Source organism: Coptis chinensis, chromosome 1, assembly GCF_015680905.1.
Source record: "Coptis chinensis isolate HL-2020 chromosome 1, ASM1568090v1, whole genome shotgun sequence".
NCBI lineage: Eukaryota > Viridiplantae > Streptophyta > Magnoliopsida > Ranunculales > Ranunculaceae > Coptis > Coptis chinensis.
In genome coordinates, this window is record NC_141456.1 from 39,679,690 (window position 1) to 39,705,258 (window position 25,569).

At 36.7% G+C, this 25,569-nt stretch overlaps 1 protein-coding gene across 1 annotated transcript; it reads left to right on the forward strand.

Moving 5' to 3' along the window:
- The first annotated feature begins 517 nt into the window (after positions 1-517).
- ALG12 (homolog of asparagine-linked glycosylation 12) lies at positions 518-25,125 on the forward strand. Its single transcript, XM_086601031.1, has 20 exons — positions 518-644; positions 730-815; positions 1,838-1,879; positions 1,986-2,031; positions 4,912-4,998; positions 7,792-7,847; positions 11,613-11,730; positions 15,060-15,118; positions 16,991-17,062; positions 18,308-18,371; positions 18,496-18,599; positions 20,473-20,544; positions 20,892-20,978; positions 21,060-21,127; positions 21,815-21,883; positions 21,971-22,053; positions 23,075-23,174; positions 23,729-23,794; positions 24,611-24,704; positions 24,797-25,125. Exons 1-20 carry the CDS (start codon positions 572-574, stop codon positions 24,875-24,877), a joined length of 1,527 nt encoding a protein of 508 aa, XP_086457157.1. The 5' UTR covers positions 518-571; the 3' UTR covers positions 24,878-25,125.
- The last annotated feature ends 444 nt before the right edge of the window (positions 25,126-25,569 follow it).

Consider the following 25,569-nt stretch of genomic DNA (forward strand, 5'->3'; position numbering starts at 1 on the left):
GGGTTGGGCCGTTAATTATTTTGCGTCAGGGGTATACTTGACATTTCATCTACTCGATCCAGTTTTTATTTCGCGTCAAGTGTATAACCTTTCATTTACCCGGTCCTTGAGAGTTACAAAAAAAAAATGTGTCATTGAGAGTTACTTTTTAGCATTTTTGTCCTTGAGAGTTACTCCCTGAATTCTTAAAAATCTAAATGAGCACAAATACATTTTTTCATCCGGATGAGGGAAATGAGGTCTTGACCCAAGGGAGCCAAAATGCACTTTGTCGGTCTATCCTCCAAAACGCAAACACACCTTTTTTTTTTTTTTTTTTTTTTTTTTCCACTAAACACAAAACCACCCTCGATCTCTCTCCAAACACCACCATTCGGTGTATTTACAATCTAAACAACAATTGAACAGACCAATCCAAAATTGATGCATTTTTTTTTCACACATAAAATGGAAATGTAAAATCATACTTATTTTGGGCCCAAAGTCCAGTCCAATCTACACTGAAGGCCCATCAACTCCACACTCTATTTGGGCCCATATATAACAACTCTCTCTCCTCTGCAACAAAAAAATGGCGACAAAGAAAGAAGAAAAACAAGCCATGAACAAAAAACGAAGTCCATCAAATTTTCTCCAACTTTACGGTAAATTTATCTTTTGCATTAAAAATAATTTATTTTTCTATTTATACAACTGTCTCAATAGCTTTTTCATGTTCTCTTTTAACAGGTTGGGATTTACTATTAGGATTCATTGCTACTTTTTACGTCTTCTTGGTCCCTTACACAAAAGTTGAAGAAAGCTTCAATGTTCAGGTACTCCACTGTAACCACTGGAGAAAAATGAATTGAATAAGTTATGGTTAGGAGTTAAGTGTGTAAAATAGTTGCATAGAGAGAACCACAGTAATTTGAAGACATTGTCTTTTTTTGTATTGGGCATTTGATGAACAGACTAAAAACTGAGAGCAAGTGTCAAGGTGCCCCAGCAGCCAGGGTGGCAGATGCAACAATTTTTAGTGTAAATAGTAGCAGGTCACTGTCAAAAGTGTTCCTAAGGTGGTGCCAACATGGTCTAATGCGTTAGTTCAGAAACCTAAAGCCATGGTCCCGCCCTGCTCCTGACAGTATAGCTACCATGAGGTCCAATATATGGATGGAGTGGTGAATGAGCATATTGTGACAGCTAATTTATTAAGCTGGGGTCTGTCATCTTAGTCGCTCTTCAGGCAATGGTTGGGAGCTGGACAAAATCACTCATCTTATAGTGGCACTTCTGTGGGTACACTATTTTACACGTGCTCAAGTGGACACATGTTTGGTGTTTTGATGATTTATGCATAAGACTGTGTGGTTTTGTACCATGAGGAGCACCAGGTCATTGGTTGATTCACGGTCACTGCAACTTATAACATAACACATATGAGTGAAGGAACAGCGAGTGTAAGCTCTTAGGAAGCGGACCTCTAAACCTTGCTAGGATCCAATGCTACTTCTGATCCGGAACCTGGTCTAGTTTAATTTCTTGGTTCCGGAAAGCGCTCGCCAGCTCAAAGCCATCATTTGATTTATAGACGGACCAAAGTTAAAAGGGGTTCCAACAGGGTCTATCAGGGAATTACGTCTTAATTAGCTTCTGGCTAGTGAATCAATTTTAGATGTAATTTCCAACTTTAGGTTACATCAGTAAATTTAGTATCACTTATATTAAGAGAACTTTTAATTTTGTTTTCCCTTCAGTTTAATATTTTACTCTGTTCGTACTTCTTTGTTCATTATTTTGTTCATTGTAGCTGAAATCATTTGTCCTTGATATATTTTTATTTCTGTTGACCTAGGCTATTCATGATATAATATATCATCGGCATCACTTAGCTGAGGTAACAAACAGATTTACTTCAATGTCTTAAAGTACTTTTATATAGTGATATCAGCACTAAAACTTGGTAATATATCTGATGTTTGATATTGTCTCTTGTGCTACAGTATGACCATTTGGAGTTCCCTGGAGTTGTTCCTCGTACCTTTATAGGTAAGCTAAATGTGCTTTTAGATATTATATTGACATATATTATATGTTTGGAAATACTTTTTTGACTTCATTTTGTTTGACATTGATTTTAGATTAGGTCAAACTTTTATGTTAAATGATAATTGAATGTTTTTAATTTGATCAAAGGTTTGTTGTCTTAAAAAGCGATCATTCTGCGGAATTTAGGGGTTATGGTTTGTAAATTAGGGAAGGAAACAGTGGGGATATTGGGGCTGTTCCCATTTACTTATATATTGTTATGCATTAGACACCCGATATGGTATTATAAATGTCAATTGTCAACACGCCCCTTAACGCATATCTTGAGCCTAACACGTGGACACTGTTTAAATGGGTGGCGGGGAGTATATATGCCCTTTGGGCCGGAGAAATAGTTGCTCTGTTCCCATCTTAAACTTTAGGAGAATCCACTCAAAACCAATTGGCCAATGAGTGGAGTGGCCCCAGTAACTATATACTTCTGTGCAAGGCTTTAATTATCCCATGTGGGAGAATACTGATATTTGAACATTCCCAAAACACATTAGTGAGTTTTGAACCTGTTGCTTTCTGCTTGTGTGGAGGGGTGCACATCCATGGAGCCACTGGCTCATGTGGTACAAGATTCTGATTCTCATCTCTTTGTATCGCTGTGTTTCAGTCATTTTTGTTAAACGTTTTTAGCATCTGTGAGGTTCAAAATGTAGTTAGTTAGTAACTAGGAAAAAGACTAAGGTAGACGACTATATATGTTAAATTTCTTTTCCAATCGGAGTAGTTTTATAATTAGAGACAGTTGCCAGTAAAATCTGATAAGGGGGATGACTTGATTTCATGCAATGGGAAGTTAGTCATTCAGATAGAGCCGAAATAAAATTAACAATGATATCCTGTATACACTTTTATGAAGGAAATAGGATTTTAGGTTGATAATTGAAAGGAACTGCGCTGTATCCTTTTGTTGGTTTTTGTCATCTTTTAGCGGATGCAAGTCGTTTTAAGGCTTTATCTTTCCATATTCGGTAGTGTAGTTCTGTGATGCTCGATTGGGCCACTAGTAGAATATAAGTTCCTGAAATTTGCTGTTGCAAGATGTGAAGTCCTAGATGGTCCTTTGATCATTTGTTCCTTCTATGCTTCCTTCATGAAACATATAATGGTGGACTCTGTGTTGTCAAAAGCAGCACCCAAGATGGAAACTTAGAGAAAATATTTGCTGGTTGCAAAACCTAGATCCTCACAACTTGTCTTGTGCCTGACTACGTAGTCTAATAGTGGTTGGCCTGTTCTGAGAATTTCAGTTCTGAAGTGTCAAGACTTAGGTAGAACAGAATTTTTTTCCTGGGGTTTGCACTCTGCCTTTTTGGGATTAGCCTTGATCCCCTTAGTCACAATTACTGCTTGCTGCTTATTTGGTTTATTTTATGATGAGACAGAACAATGAACATTCAGGCATCTGTTGTGCAATTGGTACACTTTAATTTATGTTTTTCTTTGCCAAGCATCTATGAAAAGTTATAAGTATCCATTTGCACACTCCATATCTGGTCTATTGAACACGATTTGTTGATATGATATGACTCAAAATTCACTAAAATGAAAACAATCTAGTAGTTGAGAACTATGGTGGTGATCTTAGTAGAACATACTAAGACTATCATGTTCGAGTGGTTTGTTCGGTTCATTTCCAAGGACAATTTGGTTCTAGATCTCTGTTTTAATGAGTTGGCCATTATCTTGGACGGCTTGCAAGTTTTTGATGAGGTGGCCATTAGGCATTGTGATTATGTGCATTTTTCTGTTCATAGTACTCTTTTAACTTCATGTACTATGTTGTCTACGTTAACGTAAGTTTTTGATATTTCCCTCTGTGTAATGTAATTTATGGTTACTTGCAAGGGGGGGGGGGGGGGGTGGTGAATTGGATAACTCATTTTGCTGTTAATGTGCAATCCCCAGAACCTAAAATAAGGCACTAAAGTAAGAAAAAGGATGATCTGGAGTAGATCAGTAAGAGTGTAAGACTGTCTTTGCAGTGAATCAGGCCATTTTGACAGTCCTGAAGTTATGTATAAATGAGTTGGAGTTGAAAAGATCCACCTGGTCAAATTTTCTGTTGTTTTTGTATTGATCAAATTGCTGAAACTCATTCTATTGGGAATTTTCTTAATGCGATCTGCATGTGTTCCCCAGGAAAGAATAAGGGTTACTGAAGGATAAAATTGAATTCTACCTTACTATTTTCAGAAGATATGTTTTTTATTATTATTTTCGTTTTTTTATTTTTTATAAGTAAAAATTTATAATTTGATAAACAGCGCCGGTAATCGGTATAACGTCAATACCTAGCCCAAGTAACCAAGGTTACTAGGAGTTGGCCCATACCCAGCAACAAAAGACCAAAATAAAAGCCACAGAAACAAGAAAATAGAAACATCCCAGAAACCCGAGGATCTGAACCTAAAGCTGACCAGCCTACCCACAGGACAAATGCCTCCTTATATTTCTTCCCATTCCACTCCCGCCTTCTCTGAGCCACTTAGGTCTACATGGTCATCTTCACTGTCACTGATGTTGAAATCTTCTGAATTATAGAATTGTTACAAGAGTAATTACATTATTACATGAATATTTGTTTACCTGTTAATTCTGTTGTATCTGTACTAATTTTGATAGTCTTATCACAAAAATAGATGAATTTAATTATTGTGTCGTTACATGTTTTGATAACTCTAAATGTTAGTTTGCTTCTAGTTTTATTTTTCGCTTCTTTTTTGACTTGGTTGGTTGTTTTTGAATTTATATCTCATTTTTCATATTTTACTCTATTTATAATACTTTACCAAGTTGATGTCCTGATGCTAATATCATGGGTTCTAGGTGCCTTGCTTATATCAATTTTGGCGTCTCCAGTCATGTTAACAATGTATTTGTTGAATCTTCCAAAGCTTTATAGTCTCTTTGCAGGTCAGTTTTTCTGTCATTTATTTATTTATAATTTTTTTTGATGCTGTTTTACTTCATGAATGTGATTCAGTCAAACACTATTGCTTTATACTTCATTCTAAAGAACACGCTGTTGAGATTAATCCCACATTGGGAGTCTAAAGTCTAGCCAATCAATATATAAATTGTGGAACCGCTTCACTCATCACCAATTGGTTTTGAGTTGGATGCCCAAGTTTAATATGGTATCAGAGTGGGCTATTTTTGTTTGGCCTAAAGGGCCCGCTTGTACTCCACGTAATCCCACCAATCAAGATCCACGTGTTAGGCTTAAGTCAAGCTACACGCGAGGCAGTGTGTTGAGATTAATCCCACATTGGGAGTCTATGGCCTAGCAAATCAATATATAAATCCTAGGACTGCTTCACTCATCATCAATTGGTTCTGAGTTGGATGCCCAAGTTTAATACACACTATTGCTTGGTGCTTCATTCTAAAGTTTCTTCATCTACTGTTATTTGTATTTTGATTTTGCTAGCAACTGATTGCTATTTTGATGTAATTTAGGGTTCATGATTATTAATTAGGCGACTCTCTTTTTAGGTTATTTCTATATACAAGTTTAGGTATTGTTTTTAATTTCCTTTTCCATAAGCTTCTAAATTGTTAGCCTTCTAAGGTTATAAATAATTGTGTAGGCCTTTGGCCATCATTGTTTTTTGACATTGAATTGAATTGATTTTAGTTGAGAACTTGTGGAATTCATTTTATAGCAATTGCGATTGCATCATTTTGAAGGTGGCATGATGCAGACGCGTATGTGCAAAGACATACTAATTTGAAAAACTATGTTAATTTTTCGGTTGGACAACCTTGTTTCTTGTGAAGAACAGAATAAGACACAAAGAATTCACACAATTTTATTAGCCAAAACCCAAATTTATTATTATTATTATTTTTTATTTTTTTTTCCGGTGAAAATTCACTCTATATTATCATTGCAATAAGATAACGATTACATTGTTTACAAGGTTTTAAGGAAAAAATAGCAAGTAGCTAGAAAAAGTAGCAAGATGCTACTTGCCCCACTCAAGCTCCCCAAATTCCACTCATTAAGTCTTCAAGTCTTACTCCCTTCAATGGTGGATTAGCTCATGCCCTATGAAAGGCATCCTCCTTGACTCCCCCCTCCAACTTATGCATCTTGTTTTCCTTTTGCTCAAAGACCTTTAAGTTTCTTTCCTTCCATATTTTCCATACAATGACACTAGGAAGATGATCGGCTAACCATTTGGCTTTGGTGGAGAGTGGAGCTATAACAGTATCCTTCCCCATACCCTCCTTAATATGGGATGGATCCAAGCAATGTTGGATGCAAATCGTAATTAACTTTACCTTATATATAGACTCAAATCCTAAAGTTTCCTCTATATAGAAATAACAATTGTAAATAGGGTTGAATTCTAAAGTTTAGGATGCATCTGGTCCAGTGGCCTACTGGTTAAGATTTGGGTAGCTAGGCCCAAGGTCTTGGGTCTGATTCCCACCTTCACCGGGGATAGAGAAAACTAAAGGGATCAGGGAATAAAAAGTTTTAACTATTAAAAAAAATGAAAAATGAAAAAAAAAAGACTTAACTAAATAGAAACTTTTGGTATTACATACAACATAGATACAACTAGTTCTCTATAACTTCTCAAATTCTTTCAAACGTGTAAGGTAGGGTAGACAAGAATGAGAATGCCCAGTTACCCACATTCCATATTCTTGAAGGACTTAAGTAGGAAGAATGAATTGTAATGAAATGCTTAAAGACAGTCTAGGTGTGTCCATGGTAGCCATTTTTCATTTGATATGTTGCATCATGTCCAATCTTTTAGCGGAAATACCTTTGATATCTTGTGTCCATCATCTCTTCTAAGTTCTGTTGAAACCGCTGGATCCTTCTCTCCTTGTGGCTATCCACCTGCGGCTATGGGTACATACACCTCTTCAGATCATATTATCCTTTTTATGCATATTTTTTTATTTTCTTCTTTTAAGCTAGCAGTATATGATCATAAACAAATAGCTGAGTCGATTGAACTTTACGCTGGCCTAAATCGCTTATAATCCATCCAAAACTCCGGGTTTTAAGTGACCATAGATATCTACTTCGCACTGGGCCTTTTCAAGAACAACATACACCTCGATGAGGGTTGTTAAGTGGTGACAGTTGTCGCTAGGAGTACATCATCATGGGGTTTAATGAGATCTGAAGATTTCTTCAGAAGGTTGACAGAAGGACCCATTTAACTTACTCATAACATGAGAGATTCTTTAAGTGTATAGACATGTACATCATTAGGTAAGAGGTGCCATCATTTGCCCACTCTTAGACTCTACTAGATCGAGCTTGAACTATACCTTCGGGATTTATCAAAATTTCAATGTTATTTAAAAGTTAAAACAGTATCATACTTATCCAAATATTTCACTTTTACATTCTTGATGTCATGTTACATTTGAACTTTTGAAGTATGATTTGTAGTGTCTCCTTTTACTTATGTTCCTTGAAATGCATTTATATGTTGTTATGTGACATGTGATTGAATTAATAGTTTGGCACAATTCAACTAGCTGTTCTCTTTCACATGTTACTTATTGTTTACAGCATATGTATGGGGTCCTTATTTTATTATTGCCTCCAACAGATATCGTCATCTGTGACATATGTTCAATTAAAATAACTAAATATTATACACAGACACACACAAGCACACGTACACATAAATAAAGTTAGTAACTTGGTTCATTTGTTTTTCTTTTTTCTAGTTCGTTTTGCGCTAGGTTTCATCATATTATCAACATTACGGTTTTTCCGCATCCAGGTGAGATTTTACACTCTGTTATTCATTTGTTAATGTATAAAGAATAAGCTGGGAAGTAGTAAATGTGTCGTGATTATTCATATACACCCAGATGCTTACATCAATATAGGTTGTACTTATTGTAAAATATCTCAGGAAAGAGAATGGAAGAGAACCTTATGCTTAAAGTCCTAGTGTTGGCTGATACCTTGTTCAGATAAATACTGAGTTACTGACAACTAAACCACAACACACACCCAAAATACTCCAAAAGAACCTTAAATCCCTCACCATATTTTGTAGCACTCTCTCATTAGAGTCTCAATCTATATTTGCTTCACTATTAAGACGTTCAATGCAACTCAAGCTGCATGTATTCTTTTAACGAAGTCGATTTTACGAGAGTATGTCGTAAAATAGTACAACCCAAATACTTGAACACATTGGTGAGCAGCCTTGCAGATTGAACCACAACAATTGCAAGATGCCAGATATAAAAGTTAGTCTCAACGAAATAAGTTGTGCTAATAAAAGATTAGAATCTCCGAAAAGAATATGGCAGATAGTAAAAGAAGAAGTGCCAACTAATGTCTAAATGTCACTATTTTTTGAAATTAAAACTGGACTGAACCTTCTGATGAGGATGGTATCAACCTAAATATATTTTTACATTTTGTTACACTATAAAAGGGCAGCGGTATTTACATCCCACTTAATGGGATTGAATACCTTTCAAAGATTCCCTGGTAATGGCACCCCCCTCCATTAACCAATAGTTCAGCAATACACCCCTTCATTTATAGATACACAAGCACCCCATTTTAAAGTGTCTCGTGGTAGATGACTACCGCGAATACTTAAATTTCACGGTAGGGGTTGGCCGTAAGGTTTTAGTTCCAGCGGGATATGGCTACTGCGGGTAGGTAAAACAATTGAAAAAAAATTCAAATTTTCTCGCGGCAGAGAGTTACTAATGTAGATTGAAGTGGCGGAAGCAACACTTAATCAAAATCTACACTTTGTAAAACCCTAAAAGTTTAACCTTTATTGATAATCACTCAATAATTCATAATACACATAAACACAATTAAACCAACTCCCTGAAACCCTAAGCATACACCCTTATTTATACTAACTGACAACAAAGCAAACCAATGAAAATATGCCACATGACAAATAACTAAATAAAATAAACCAACTAAAAGGGGCCCGCCTAATGCAACCCATGGGCTTGACTTGAACTCTATGTCTACATCATTCTCCCCAACTGAAAAAGATTCGTCATCGAATTTCTAATCAACAAAAACTTCAGGTAAAGAGAACCACATCCACAAGCTTTAGGAAATCGGCCAATACCCCCGCTGAAAGGAATCCGACCATGAATATTTCCTTTGTAGCAGCTTCCATGGCTTAAAATCAGTAACCCACAACATGCTCTTGCACACAGATTATGAAAACAATAACCAGAAGATGCACCAAAAATTTTCGGTACCAATGGCTCGTCTTAAAAGCTTGTAACTTCACCAACATATGTGATTTTCTTTAAGGATATCCAAGCCTACAATTGTGCTTTTTTGAAAAAAAATCAATTCGTTTGTTAAAGTGATTCACAAAATTTTTCCAAATCGGATCTTCGTACTTATCAAAAAGAGACTCATCTTCATACTTATCAAAGATTGGTGAAGCGCCCAATAGGGGGGCTTCAACACCTACCGGCAGCTGAGTGACGCCATCATTGAGGGGTACACCCTCACGTTCCTCATTAAGAGGAGGTTCCTTGTTGGTGTTATCTTTCCTGCCAACTCTGTTCTCTCCGTTGTTTTCTAGATCTGTAGGCGCAAAAGGGTTCAAAAGAGGGATTGAACCATCAATCTGAGATGCATCATCAGTACTAGCCACTGAACCATTATTCTATAGTGGTGGAGGTGGTTGTTGTACTTTTCTTTGGACTGGAAACTTTGTTTCCATTAGGTTCTGGAACATCTGTGTCATGTTCTTCATGCTTTCTTCTAAACGAGACATGCGAGTATCTATGGATGGAGGACGACCTCGAGTTGCTTTGTGATTCACCATAATAACAATAAAAAAAATGATTTTTTTAAAGGAATAAATCGCAGTAAACAGTAACTGGGGTGAACAGTACTGTAACAGTGTTTGGTGAACAGTATCTTGATGAACAGTAACCCCATTGAACAATATTTTCTACACAATCTCCCAAAAATTAACCGCTCCGATACCAAATAATATAGATTGAAGTGGCAGAAGCAACACTTAATCAAAATCTACACTTTGTAAAACCCTAAAAGTTTCACCTTTATTGATAATCACTCAATAATTCATAACACACATAAACACAACTAAAACAACTCCTTGAAACCCTAACCATAAGCCCTTATTTATAATAACTGGCAACAAAGCAAACCAATAAAAATATGCCACATGGCAAATAACTAAATAAAATAAACCAACTAAAAGGGGCCCCTAATGCAACCCATGGGCTTGACTTGAACTCTATGTCTACATCAGTTATTGTGAGAGTTTGGTTCTCGCGGCAAGGAGTTGTTGTGAGAATTTGGTTCTCACAGCAGAAAGTTGTTGTGAGAATTTGGTTCTCATAGCACTTGGTTGCCGTAACTCTTTTTACATGGGGTGCTTAAGCTGGGACATACTTGGAATAACCATTATTCTTCTAACCTTTTGCCAAAGGGGTGCCAGTCCTATTAAGTAGGGTGTAAATACCGCCGCCCCTATAAAAGCTGTGTTGTCCCCCAGGGCGGTGCATGACAGCTTAAGGCGGTAGTTTTTAGTGAAAATAGTTGCAGTTTATTGTCAAGGCGTCTCCGAGGAAGTTCAATCCCCCAAACACACACACACACACACACACACACACACACACAAAGCAGATCAAAAGTAGAAGTAAGGGGAATCTGGTTCTGACAATAAAGAGATTCATAAGTATTATTAAATTATGTGGAGACAAACCAAGCTAAGAAAGTAGGAGCATAAACAGAACGTATCACTTGTGCCTGGGTGATTGCACAATACTTGTTCTGGACAAGAAAACAGAAGATCACATTATTACTGAGTACTGGATTGAGCACAAAGGGGTCTCATCTCGATTCTAGTTTTTTGACGAGTCGTATACAGTAAGTACTGCACTACTGTATAGTGCTCTTTCTATACATTTTTTTTTTAGTAATACAGGAGTTTCTAAAAAGGCCCTTAGTTTCCGTATTCCAATGCTTTTCTCATGATGTAACAATGTATCAGGTCTAAATAAGGGTCGGAGGAGGTTTGTTAAGTCTAACTTTTTTTTGGGGACTCAGTTTCGTGTTAATGCTTTCTCAACTCCCACCATTAAAGTAGCTCGAAAGCTGGTGAAACTTCCCATCAAATTCTGGAGCATAACATATCTATCAATATATAGCTCCTTTCTGTAGCATTATTGCTTTGTGTTTTTTCACTTTCTGAAGATGATTATCTCTAGCTTTTACTTCTGCTGTTTCTCACTCAAGTCACATAGAATTATACCCTATTGATTGTATGCGTATTAGGTAATGATGGGTCTTCCTTGTGGTATCTAGAGGCACTTATTGTGTCATTTCCTGGTTGCACAGTCCGAGTTGCTGTCATTTGATATAGCATTTACTTCCACGCTTCCAGAAATTCACTACTCTTCTCTTACCTGAGATTGATAGATAGAAAGGCTTCTTCTGATTTAAGACATTTTCTACTCTACATATAGGGAAAAGTGTCAGTTATTTGAAAGTGCTTCTTCTTGAGCAGGTTAGGAAGAACTTCGGTCAGCAAGTTGAAGCCTTCTTTGCTATATTCACAGCTATGCAGTTCCATTTCATGTTCTATTGCACACGTCCTCTTCCTAACATTCTAGCGTTAGCCTTAGGTAATTAAACCCTGATGTACAAAATTTCAACACTTTTAATTTCTGTCTTTACTATGAATACCCTTTGTCTCCCTTCTAGCTATTAGCTCAGAATTATTTTGTTTGCTAGAATTCATGCATCTAGTTATTCATCTCATCATATTTTCATATCTCACTTTTGATGGGGTGCATCAAGACCCTATTAATGCAGATATTTATGTATGCTGCTTGATACACACTATCAATATGTTTGAGATTTTTGAAAATGTTGTTGGAAAATCTCATGTCCATGGACAGAATCATACTGGGAGAACTCTTTATATATTGGCTTAATACACGCTAAACACATTTTTCGTGGTTCTTGGTAAAAATAATTGATTAACACACTGGATTTATTTTCAAATAATGTTTCGTTACCAAAGCAATTTCCAGTTTGACATTTGGTGAGAAATTATAGTCTAGCTTTCTGAAAACTACAATGACTTGACCTGGCATGGCATATGCCTGAGTTTGTTTCATGGGTGTTGAGCATCCAATTGGTAAGTGCTACTCGTGCGAGTGGCAGTTATATGTGGTACCAATACTTTACCTTTGTCTTTTGATACTTGCATGACCTCTGAAGCAATACTTAAGTAAATCCTTAAATTCATGATGACTTGGCCATTTTTTCTACATGATGTGACTTGGGGACATTGGTTAATGTTATGCATCAACAACTTGTTTGATACACATTTAAGAAATAACTTGAAGTTGATTCCTTTTCATAATTAAAACATGTAGAAAATTCACAATTTTTTACTTTGCTTTAAGGTGAAATTTTTAAGTGATGGATGCAATGTGATTGGTTTTTAATGTAGATTGAAGCGGCGGAAGCAACACTTAATCAAAATCTACACTTTATAGAACCCTAAAAGTCTCACCTTTATTCATAATCTCTCAATAGTTCATAAACACAAACACAACTACTCCCAAATCTAAATACAAGCCCTTATTTATACTAATAACAATAAAGTAGTAACTAAACTAGTAGGCTCACGACCCATGGGCTTGGACTCGACTAGATGTCCACATCACACTCTCCAGGTTGAAAAAGTTGAAGAAGCTTGACCACAAACTTGTTGACATGAAAACCTACCAATATGCAAAAGCTCTTCAAACTTCAAACTTGTATACGTCACCCTCCCGTGGTTCTGAGGAATTCGACCTTGAATCTTGCCCAAATATCAGCTCAGACGAATAATATGGCACCACAATGCTGCTAGTACCCCTTTCTTGAAACACAATGGATACTGGAAATCACGAAGTATGTGTTGAAGTGCTTTGTGGTTGCGAACAAAAACCTTCTCAAAATTGGTTAGAAAAGGATCATTATAACCACCACTTTGTGCTTGCTGAATTGGAGGAACAAGACCTTCATAGATCTGGTCAGTAGGACGTCTTTGTTGCAAAGGAAGGTGATGAACTTGCTGATTTCGTTTGTTATCACGCTCAAGACATGACACAACAATTTCATAAATTCGTTCATTCTCTTTGTTGTCATCGACAACAACCGGTGTTTTACGTTGGGCTATAGAAGTTCCACCAACGATGGGGGTTTGGGCTGCAAAAGCTCCCTCCCTAAGTCGACTAGTCGCTTCTTCTAATCGATCAAACCTGTTTTGTATCAAGGCTTCTCTCCACTCTTCTAATCGAGCAACCCGTACTCTAGGGGTTAATATGAATCTGTGTTGCATGGGTACGCCTATTATTCCGGCGTGTTCCGTGTCATGTCGTGTCGATACTGACACCGACATCAACGCGACACAGATTTGCCATTCGAATCTATTCTCAGTTTAAAAAAAAAGAAGATTAAGAAAGAAGGAAGAAAGCGAGAAATGGAGTAGACTAACTCGAGAATTCGTCGAGTGGTGGTGTATTGATGTTGTCGACTGTGCACCATCTTCTTCCATGGCGGCTGCAACCCAGATCTAGGGTTTGTTTAGGACAATTAAGAAGTGGGCTTTTAATAAGTGATGTGGGCTTGGGCTCTTTTGTTTCTTTCTTCCATATAGAGGATTAAATAGGGCTTTTAATAAGCAATGTGGACTTGGGGTTTTTTGAAATGGTTATATTCAAGATCTAAACTTAGCAAAAACTGTTTTAAATGGCTAATGGGCTTTATCAAAATCTATATATATATATATATATATATATATATATATATATATATATATATATATATATTTTTTTTTTTCTATTTAATATAATTTATGTTTTAATAAAATATAATATTAAATTAGAATATTAGCCGTGTCCATGTGTCTTGATTTTCAGACCTCGCCGTGTCCAAATTGCCGTACCCGTGTCCAAACCCGACACTCGTACTTGTACCCACCCATGCAACACAGATATGAATTCATGAGTTCTCCATGAATTCTTCATTTCTGACGTTGTAGACATATCTTGATTTGCAAGAATAAGATTGGATTCGCGGTGAATAGTAATCGGGGCGAACAGTGTTCGGTGAACAGTACTGTGAACAATGTTTCTGCACAAATCTCCCAAAAAGCAATCTGCTCCGATACCAAATAATGTAGATTGAAGCGGCGGAAGCAACACTTAATCAAAATCTACACTTTATAGAGCCTTAAAAGTCTCATCTTTATTCATAATCACTCAATAGTTTATAAACACAAACACAACTACCCCCATACTTAAATACAAGCCCTTATTTATACTAATAACAATAAAGCAACAACTAAACTAGTGGGCTCACGACCCATGGGCTTGGACTCGACTAGATGTCCACATTAGTTTTCTTCAATTCAAAGGCTATGATGGCAGTGGAATCATATGCGACTTGTTTATGTCCTGGAGTCTTGGATACAAATACATCACATTTTTTTGTAGAAAACTAGAAACAGGATTAATTTGAGTTACCCTACGAAGTGTTCTTTTTTTCACACTAGCCTTTTAAATTACTGTTCTCCCCTCTATTATGGTCAAACTTCATGGACTAGCTCAAATTGACCACTTTTGCCTTATTCTTTCCTCTTTTCCCTCCTGTAGTCCTGTTGTAGCATAACCACAATCATAATACTAAAGATGAGGTTGAAGTCATCACGGAATCATTCTTTTGCAAAAAATTCATGTTTGACCATGAATCAGGTGTTTTACATCAACAAAAAAGGTTGGTCGAAATTGAAAAAAACACCTCAGAAAGTGAGAATGTTGAAATAGGGTCCTTTGCTTGACTTCTTGTTAGAAGTTTTAAGAAAGTTTGTCAGTAGAGGCGTTTGAATACTTGGTAACAATCTTGAAAATATTGTTTGTTGTAGATATTTAACTGATATTCTGCTATTTGTATGCAGTCAACTTGGCATATGGTTTTTGGTTGAAAGGAAACTATTATGAAGCCCTGAAGTGTTTGGTATGTATGATGAAATCATTATAATCTAGGCTCCACCGTCTTTCTTACTCGTGATCCACATTGATTGCTTTTACTTTAGCTACGTTAAAGCTAAGACATTATTTACAAAATGGTGTTGGTTTCCCATAGTCAAAAGAATACTCCAGGGGCTCAACAGATTTCTCTGTTACTTGGAAGATCTTCTGATAATGTCTTAGCTTGGAACAGAGAAACAGTTGTATTATTTGGGCTATTGACAAGATTGGAAGATTTTATAAGTCTTTCTTTTTTGTCCTTTGTTCACTTCTTCTGATCTCACAATGAAGCAAAATCCTATTCTGAACTTTCCTAGCACCTACCTTTTGAAGTCCAACTTATGCTGTCAAAGGAAGGCGGGGCGGTAGACCAGTTTCAGTCTGCCTTGGCTGCCCAAACGGCACCGAGGCGGCTCCTTTGACTAGTCAACATACTGTTTGACTCCAAAAAAATAATCCTGTGTTTTACAGTACCATATACTACATGTCTATATCTCAAAAATGAAAAAAATAGATTTCTTATTGGAATAAATCGTATTTCATAAATATTTTAAACACAAGGTGTTGGAGTGTCATGCAAATAACAAAATTACGTAGTGGTAAAATCACATTCATAAATATTTTAAACACAAGGTGTTGGAGTGTCATGCAAATCACAAATTACGTAGTGGTAAATCACATAGCTCATAGCTCAGTTGGTTAGAGCGTCCGCTTATAAGAAAAAGGCATTTTTTTTCTTTCCTAAAATTCTTGGACTACGTTTAGAACCCCCCTCTTTTTTTTTCCTTAAAAAATAATACCCACCCACCCACACCCACACCCATCCACATCCACATCTATATATAATTAACGCTTTGTGCTGCTTTTGAAAACGCTCCGCCTAATAACCGCCTGGGCCACTGCTGATGGTCAGGTCACTCAGGTGACGGGCGAAGCGTTCTTGCTGAAAACCTGGCCAAGCGCCCGCCCAGGCGGAGCCTTTGACAGCTTGTCCAGGATATGCGGTGTGCTTCTCTGAACAGGATTCCTAAAATAGATAATTTCATTAGGGCAAAGAAATTGACTTTTGTCCTCTTTGTATGTCTTAAGGGGAGTCGGTGAGTCACACTCTCATCCACTGTCAGTACTCACGGGAGATGTGGTGTCACTCTGTCTGTCAGTCAGGGGTGGGTCGGGGGGTAGTTCAACGGTTGGTGCAGGAGCTTTCCTTAGTTAAGAGAGTTCATCTCTCTGAGGGAAGCAGATTGTAGATTATCATACATTTTCCATCATGTGGGGTCCTCTGGCTGGAGAAGAATATGAGACAATTAAATTATATATCCCTATTTTGTAGGAGGTCATTATCTCAGTCAAAGAGCTTATATTCCTTTATCTTAGTCAAAGAGCTTATATTCCTTTGGTTGAAAATGTGCTCCTGAGAGAGAGAGAGAGAGAGAGAGAGATCATTGCAGAAAACCACATGGATTATCTTCAATCCTGGGTGAGTTTGATTGCTCCAGGGGCGGAAGCCACTCCAACTATCCATGGTATGTTCAGGGTTTTCTTTGGATCTGGTGTCCTTTAGTGGAAGATATATCTCAAGGAAGTGCGATTGATATGATAGTGCAAATAAAATAAATTGTCTCTATTCTTGCGTCGTACGGTCGTACCATTTCGTTGCATGAGTTTTATTGGCTGTTTTACATACCTATTTTCTAGTTATCAATTTGGAGACCAGTGACTTTGACTTCTGTTTGGTTTTATTGGCCTCAGTTCCCTTAGTAGTGTTTGAGAGTTTGCAATATAGATAAAGACACATTTGAACCCTTGGCATGTTATTGATTTTTTTTTTTTTTTTTTTTTTTTTTGCAAAGGTCAGATTTTTGCTACAGTTGTCTTCAGATGTGACATGCTGCCGCTTATTGGTCCTATTGGCCTTGAACTTTTGCTGGTAAGTCTCTGATTTCGTATTAAACTCATTTGTGTTCTTAATTTTCAAAATTGCAAAGTTTTATCTGCTGTTACATGTGTCTAAATTTTATGTAAATACAAAGTTTTTGCGTGGAAAAGGATAAAAATGAATCATGAAGAATGCAGTATTCATTGTTGAAACTCAAGACTACACTCCAAAAACTGTGTTTTTGAGAATTTTAAAAGACCATACCGTCATGCCTGGCAAGGCAGAGAGGCTCACCTCATTTGAAGTTGGTGGATTCCTGAGGGCTATTAATTTACTCTTTCAAAAATTTTCAATGAAAGATTATAAAACTTTATGTAAATTTATACTCTCTCATCTCTGTCAGTCTGTGCAGTTAGTTTTTCTTTGCGTTGTAAAATTAAAACCTGTTAGGTGTTCCAACTGGAAAAATTTCTAGGATGAGATCATATGTATTACATGAGAAAGGAAAGAAAACAGAAAATCAACTAAATCTTTACACTCTTTAACTCCAATCTAGAAATTGCTCGTTGAGTCTGTTTTCTTGGCCTTGGGAAAGAACCTTGCCAGCTCCTTGTACCTATTTCAGGTGTTGGCATATGTCCTTTTTAGCTTGCACACCAGTATACCCCAATACAAAATGTTTACGCGTAACGGTAATTTTGATGATATATATACTTTTTTTGCTCAGTCAAGGAATTAGCATAAGAAGTTCAAAATCTTGGTATTTGGTGAGACTCGAACCTGGATCTCTTGATACTCAAGAAATGTTTATATTATTTGGTTCTATTATTTCAAGATATAGTCGCAGTTCATAATTATTCCTGTGCATGGATTACATCCCATGTTAAACTGTAACATCTACGTTGGTTATGCATGTGACATTTTTGCAATCCAATTGGCTTGTGAATATTTAATTTTGATCAGGGAGTTGATAAGTTTTGATATTTGATTAATCTGGAGCTTTTCTAAGGTATAGCTCCCCGTCTGAACTATGAATATATAGTCAAGGATCCAGACATCCAGTTGTTATTGTAGAGAAAAGAATGCTTGAGAGAAGCTGACATGCGACATTTCCTATAACCTTTTAGGGTATTGAAATAGTCTGAGATGACTGGTTTTCATCGTATTTACTAATTGCAGAATTTTCTCCTGTGGTTTCCTGTTTCCATTGGTATGTGAAGTAAATTTGTTCAACTTAGGTGTTTTTTGGTTATGGTTAGACCACGAGGTTCTTATGATATTGTGTCTCTATGACAGAAAAAATTGATCTCACCGTGGAAAGCATTTAAAACCTGCATCAGCTTTGGTCTATTGTGCATAGGTTGGTTTCAAATTCTATTTGCTTGTATATTTGATCGTTTATTTCAAGGTTTGTTTAATTTCATTGTTTTATTACATCAATTAGTCAAGCAATATCTGCTAACAACATTCTGTTCAATACTCAGGTTTAACTGTAATAGTTGATACAGTTATGTGGAAGAAAGTCACATGGCCCGAATTTGAAGTTTTGTGGTTTAACTCTGTTCTTAACCGGAGTTCTGAATGGGGTGTATCCTTTATGAAAGTGTAGAAATATTTACGGTTGAAGTCAACTAACACCTATTGTTCTTGAAACATAGAATGCACTGCCAGAAAGTTTAAGAGCACTGATCACTGGATCCTGGAGCAGAAGTTTCAATTCTAATCCTTTTTGGCACAGTACAGCACACCTGCCACTGAGAGAGGGATCAGTTGCATTTACAAGCTGTTCCCACTTATATCTGAAGTTGTGCTTTGATGTGTCAAGAGGGATCATAATTAAAACTTCTGGTCCTAGAGTATGATCTGTTCTCTATCTGTAATATCTGTTTGCATATTGGCATGATTTTTCTTTTTGCACGCTTATGTGATCGTTTATGCTTTTGCCATTTTTGATGACCAATTTCTTGTTTGTTACCAATTTACATCCATTTGAGTCATTCTTTAAATACTTATTAAATATTAAGGCATGGTATTGCATATGGGATGCCTCTCTAATCAGTGTCTGTTAGGCTGAGTCCAATGGTTTGGAGCGCTAAAACACCAAACCACAATACAACAGTGGATAGGGTTAGCGGGATAGCGTAATTGGACCCAATTGTTTGTTTTTTTACCCGCCAGTGGCATAGGCGTGTAGAGGAAAATCCAAAAAAGTCAGCCCATCTAGCCACCATTGGTAATGGCAGGTGGAATTTTTTTTTTGGCTTTGTATCCACCATTGGTAATGGCGTGTAGATTTTTCTGTTTCAAACCCCCTCCCCATTTTATCCTTTCTCCCAACTCTCTCTCCCTCTTTTGCCACCGAACCAAAACTCCAGCCGCCACACAGTATGGCGTGTAGATTAGATTTCTTCGATTTCTTCTGGCCGCCACTCGTATTGGCATGTAGACCGTACACTATATCGTTAAAACTGGCGGTATAGATAGGGTAAAGTTATACCGATAGTGTTGGCGGGTTAGCGTTTTGACACACCATTGGATCACAATTCCCGTCATATTTGGTGTTTTGTCGCACCATTGGACTTAGCCTTATGGCACTGTAATGTATGAGAAAATGCGATTGTAGGTGAATCCTGAAACCTGATTTTGGCGTGCTTAATAATTTCATCCTGTTTATCCTAAAGATAGTCCTTTGTAATCCTAGAATGGTCAGATGGAAGCAAATATTGTTTTCTTTCAATGGAGGGAAGAACCTATGATTAGTTTTTCGGGAAATTTCTAAACGAACAGTTACAACATAATCTTTCGGTTTCTTAGTTTACTATGGTCAACACAACCTGCAGGGTACATTGGAATTACATAAATATGTAACAGTATTTTGAAGAACTATCTTTATAGCTCCATAATGTTTCTCTTTATGCTCTTACCGATTAACATGATATACCAAGAGAGACGTCTGGTCTATTGAGGCTATTATCAAATGTTTACCCATGGGTTGGGCAAGCTCTTCTACTCTGGTATATGTTTCTCTTAACGATATGGTTCATTCGAGGGAGAGATCTAGCATCAAGAAATAGTGAAGGGTCAGTGTAAATTGAGTTTTTTTTCGCAGATTCAATCTATCACCTCTCTAAATCCATTGTGGGGTGGTCCATTATGGAAGTGAGTAAAGTACTGCCTCATCAGCCCATCCGTTCAAACAATCTGTGTTCTCAGAAATGGGATTGGAGGGAGTAGGAGATATCATCAGTGGGAAGGCGTGTTTTTTCTTTTTCTTATTATGATTTTCTTTTGGCTCCTAAAATGGGGATGGGGTGCTAATGCAATGTATCAGGGACATCAAAGTTATGGCTTTCCTCGCGATGCATAAACACTTTTTTTCTTGTTAGGTGCAAAACTATTTGGATAAAATTATCTGCATCAAGTTGTCTATATTTGTGATACACTTAACATTGGCTTTTTAGACACATGCATTCCATTGGTACTTCACTTCAGCTCTTCCTCGTTCATTGCTTGCAGCATATCCTCTCTTTTTGGTGAGTGTATACAAATTATATGAAGTCTAAGCTTTGTTCCACCAAACAAGGAAGGATCCATGTACGGCTAGGATTGATTACAACCTTCCAAACTAAGTTTACAGCTAGAGAGATCATAAACGAATTGATGAAAAATAAAGAAGAAAATGTTAGAAATTCCAGGAAAGGGCTAAACTTATGGTTTAGAACAATTCAATTGGTTAGTAAAATATAAATCTATGGTTTCTAAACATGGAATATTATTTTAAATATTGTTGAATACAAGACTTTGATTCTTTTAATACTGCAGGTTGAGCTAAATTAGGCAAGAGAAACTGTCACATGGCTATATTTTGTTTCTTTTGCAGCTTGGCATTCTACTTGATAGGAGAATCGTGTGGTACATTTTGCCAGTTTTCTTGTTTGTTTTGCTTTACTCTAAGCTTCCTCACAAGGTAGTGTACATGAGATGTAACTTCAGTATTACCGATTTAAAATACAATTATATGTGTTACAATGAATATATGATGCCACAGGAGCTTCGCTTCATAATTGGTGCAGTTCCCATGTTCAACTTATCAGCAGCGGTTGCAGCTAGCAGATTGTAAGTTTCATAATCTCTGTACTTATGTTTATGTTTCTACAGATTCAGGGCAAGATCTAATGAGTCAATCTTCTTTAGGTTAGCAAGACAAGGACAACAGTTTCCAATTAGGCTTCCTGGATCAAAGATTCATGACTGTGTTTTACGCCTAACATTGTAATGTTAGTACCATTTTGTAGAAATTATTGAATTAGGGAAGCTGCTTAGGTTTGCCATTTTCCGATAATATGGTTTCTTCCATTCAAGGCAAGGTATTTTTCTCTTTCCAAAAGAGACACTTCCTGGAGAAAGTACAAGAATGAATTAAATTATCAAACAAAGTTGAGAATAACAGGAATGCACATCAAACTGCACAACAAGACTAGTATTATTAGGATTTGATCTTTGTTTGCTTTGTTTTGTTTGTTTCTTTGATATACGCTTGCCAGTGTAAGTTTATGATATGCCATAAGCCTCCTTCATCTGAATGAATACTTCTATCAAGGTAAGGTAAAGCTAGAAGTACGCAATCGTCCAATCATAATGTTAAAGCTTATCATGGTAATGCCACTTTTAATTGTTATGTCCCAACAGTGCGTTTTCTAGCAGTATTTTGCCATCAGTTTAAGCACGGTTATTTAGTTCTTCTCAACTGAATTACTTTATCTTTCAATCAATATTAAAATTTCTCATCTTGTTTCTTTCCAGATATAACAATAGAAAGAAGGCAGTCTGGAAGTGGTTTTATCTCATTATGCTTGGATCTCTTCTGATTAGGTTTGACGTAGATTGCTTATTCTTGTAATCTTAGTTGCAAATAATACACCTCCTGTACCTCTAAATTGATGTTTTTCTTATTTTTAGTTTAGGGTGCTCTGGCATAACACTTATGGCGTCATATGAGAACTACCCAAGTGGCCATGCTCTGAAAGTTTTGCATCAGATAGGTGCGCTTTGGAACTTGAAGCTATAACATATATTTATGTTTTGCGTTTTGCCTTGCACATTTTAGACAAGAGCCGTGTGTTTTAGCGGACATTTTTCAAGAATAATTGGAGACTTGGGAACAATAGTGGTAGTGGACTAGTGGATCATCACCTGTAGTTTGATTAAACCACTCTTGCTGGACCCAACTATGTTCAAGACCTACAAATGAGGTCGTTCCCCAAAGAATGAGACATCTATGGTAAAAATTCAACGACGAGTACCTGGATTAAAGCATTTGTGCACTTCTGTGTATTTGAATACACATGGAAGACACATTTTAGCACTTTTAAGAACTAGTTTATTCCACTATGAACCCAAGATACAGACAACTTAGGAACACCCGAAGACTCTCAGAGGCAGGCGGGGAAAACCCAAGACCTGAAACCCCAAGACCCTAGATGGAAACCGATTGAACAGATAATACGCGTAAAACGACTTCAGAACGAAGATATCATGGAACATACAACACCAATCAAAAGAACTCTTCCCATTTCTAGTAAAATGAATTTTATTTCTTTCGTCAATACCGTTCTCGTACTGTGAGGAGACACATGAAGTTTGGTCTTGAATTACTTGCTCGTCATAAAAAACTATTTGAACCGCTACACTGTCAGAACACAATACTTTTATCTTCTTCCCATACTGAGTATGCACCATGATATGAAAGGTTCCAAAATGTGCACTCACTTCATTTTGTAGCTCATCAAATACAACCCCATGCATTGGCTAAAGTGTCAACAAAACTGACAAAATAGTGAAAACCAATTGTAGAAGTAATAGGAGCCACGCCTGACATCAGAATGTTTGGGCAAATGAAGAGTATCATGTTTACTCTATACATGGAGGAATATGAGACATTTTGTATTTATAAGAAGTTATAATCAATCCATCATTTTGGCTATTGCTAATTTTATTTATAAATGTAATTATATTTGTAGACTGTTTATTGTGGAATAGATGATAAACTGTTCATTGTTGCAGCCTATGAGACAAACAAGAAGGTAGATCAGTGGGTTCATATTGACACCTACTCAGCAATGAATGGAATCTCCCGTTTTTGTGAGAGAACCGCTCCATGGAGGTATTATCACCATGCCTCTAGCTTGTTGTAACAGCTGCACACTCTTGGGCCACTTTGTTTGTTCGTTTGTTTTTTTTTGGTAATGACATGTATAATACAACGGATACCTAATCTTTGTGTAAGAAGTTTTAATTATGAAAAAAAAATCAGTTTACTAGTGCATATTGAGTTTTGTGAAATGTACTGCTTTTTGAATTACAAGTCGGTGTAATTTCCACTTTTTTACATCTTCGTCGTTCATTGAGGAGGTCATGGTGGCAGAAATGGCGTAGGTAGTAATGAGATCAGAAACTGCCAGCTTGATGAAGTGGCAACTAATAACCAAAGTGATTTTAATTTCCGTTGAAGTACATTGTACTTTTCCGTAATTAAGCCCATCTAATAGTACCAAAGAATGTGGATAATATATGACTGTTCTTTTGGCCTTCATATTACAGATGGACATATAGTCAATGTTTCTCGTTATGTAACTTGCTGTTTTGCCTGGTACTTCCAACATTTTGACCTTCTCTAATATTTCATACTTTTGGCATGAAATTTTTGGTACATGTCAGGTACTCCAAAGAAGAAGGAATTTCCATCCAAGAATTTTGCCTAAGAAATTTTACGTATCTTCTTAAGTGAGTTTTTATTTTCTTATGCACTTATACAGTTATACTGTACCTGAACTATCAAAAGAAAGAAACATGGCCGTCTAACTGCCAAATTTGGGCCTAAGGAAGAAGATATTCTGAGACCTTCATTAGCAAAATGATGAAGGAAGATGAGTTTTGGGTCATATTGTAAGAAGGCTTTCCGACGTTCTGTTGTGATATTTTGGCAATTTCATTTTTGCTATTTTAAAAGTGCTCATATTAGAGATCAAATAAAAGAAAGAAAAGTCCATGTTTGGTCTAAAAGTTTTGAAAAACACACTTATCTTTACCATTAGTAAATAAGAATGAAAAAGTGGGGCCTTTGGTGCAAGTGGGGCCTTAGTTTGTTGCCTAAGTTGCCTAGTGCAAGATTGCCCTGGGAAGAAAATGGTATCCTGTCATTCGACGTAGAGGCTATATATATATAGGGATAGAGCCACTCCCAAAATGTACAAAGCCATATATATATGGAGAGGGATAGAGCCACATTCATTAGAGCCACATTGTGCACACATCCAAAAAAAATGTGGACTTAAAAGTTGAATTAAGGGCTGATTGTAGATATGATATTATGCTATATTCTGATTTGGATGGAGGCAGATGCAAAACTCAAGCAGGAAACCAAAAATGAACTCGGCATATTGGCTTGTTCACTCAGTTAAATGTTTTCACATCTCAGTATGACCTGATTTTTTGTCTCAGGAAGCAACTTTTAATTCCTGGGGATGTAGGATTTCTTGATGTTGATATTGGATTTTCCCTTTCTTTTTGCAAATAATCATATGTTTGTCTCTTTAACAGCGAGCATTCCGAGATTGAAGGTTTCAAGTGTTTGTATGCTTCACATGGCTTCTCAAGAGCTCGTCTTCAAGTTGGCCTTCCTCCCATTGTATTGGTAAGGATCAATCCTATGCAGGAAGTGTTTAATGGAACAGCAGCTGTTGTTTAACTAATTATCTTCTTCACTTTCATGGTGAAACAACGCAGTTGAAGGAGCCCAAAGTATATATTCATGGACATATTGGAAACCAAGGTATTAATAATTCAAGTTGGCCAGGTTGTCCTTGATGCCAGAAGGAACGTCTGAAAATGCAGGTAACAAAGTAGCAAATCCAGCAGGATTCTTCAAGGTTATGACAAACAGCACTACCGATGGCCTGACTGCATAGAATGCCGACTGAAGGCTTGTTTTTGTAGGCTTTACAGATGAAGACATTTGTTCAGAAAATTTAACTCTATATCTATTATACAATTCATCGTGATGAGACCTATATGTACAGAAAATTATACTCTATATATAATTCACTTTGTGGTAATGACTATATGTGTGTTGTGTGATGCTTGGCCGATTTAGAATAATTTCAGTTACCTATGCATTGGTAGATCAGTCGATGAGAAGTAGGTACTAATTTTAAGATATTCGGTAAAACTTGTTTGTGGTTATGTTACAAAGACGAGCATTTTGAATGGCTAAACTTGTATAACAGGCTAACGTTTCTGAGACAAATTAAAGATGTTTTAGAGTGGCCAAAATACTACCAATAGTACTCTGCATCCCTTCAAATTAATTTGTTTAACCAAGAGCCCGTAGTCTCGGAAGGCTGCTCTCTGGACGATAGTCACACATTCAAGATAAGAATCTAAAATAGGATGAGAACTGGTTCTCTACCCTGTTTACAAATAAGCAGAAAGTAATATACGAACTTTTAGGATGAGAACTGGTTCTCTACCCTGTTTACAAATAAGCAGAAAGTAATATA

What these genes read in the sequence shown, in the direction of transcription:
- ALG12 (XM_086601031.1), top strand. Translation starts at nt 572, where the DNA reads ATGGCGACAAAGAAAGAAGAAAAACAAGCCATGAACAAAAAACGAAGT. An exon ending in GAAAGTTTTGCATCAGATAG is followed by an intron (nt 22,054 to 23,074) that starts GTGCGCTTTGGA and finishes TCATTGTTGCAG; the next exon opens with CCTATGAGACAAACAAGAAG. An exon ending in GCCTTCCTCCCATTGTATTG is followed by an intron (nt 24,705 to 24,796) that starts GTAAGGATCAAT and finishes GAAACAACGCAG; the next exon opens with TTGAAGGAGCCCAAAGTATA.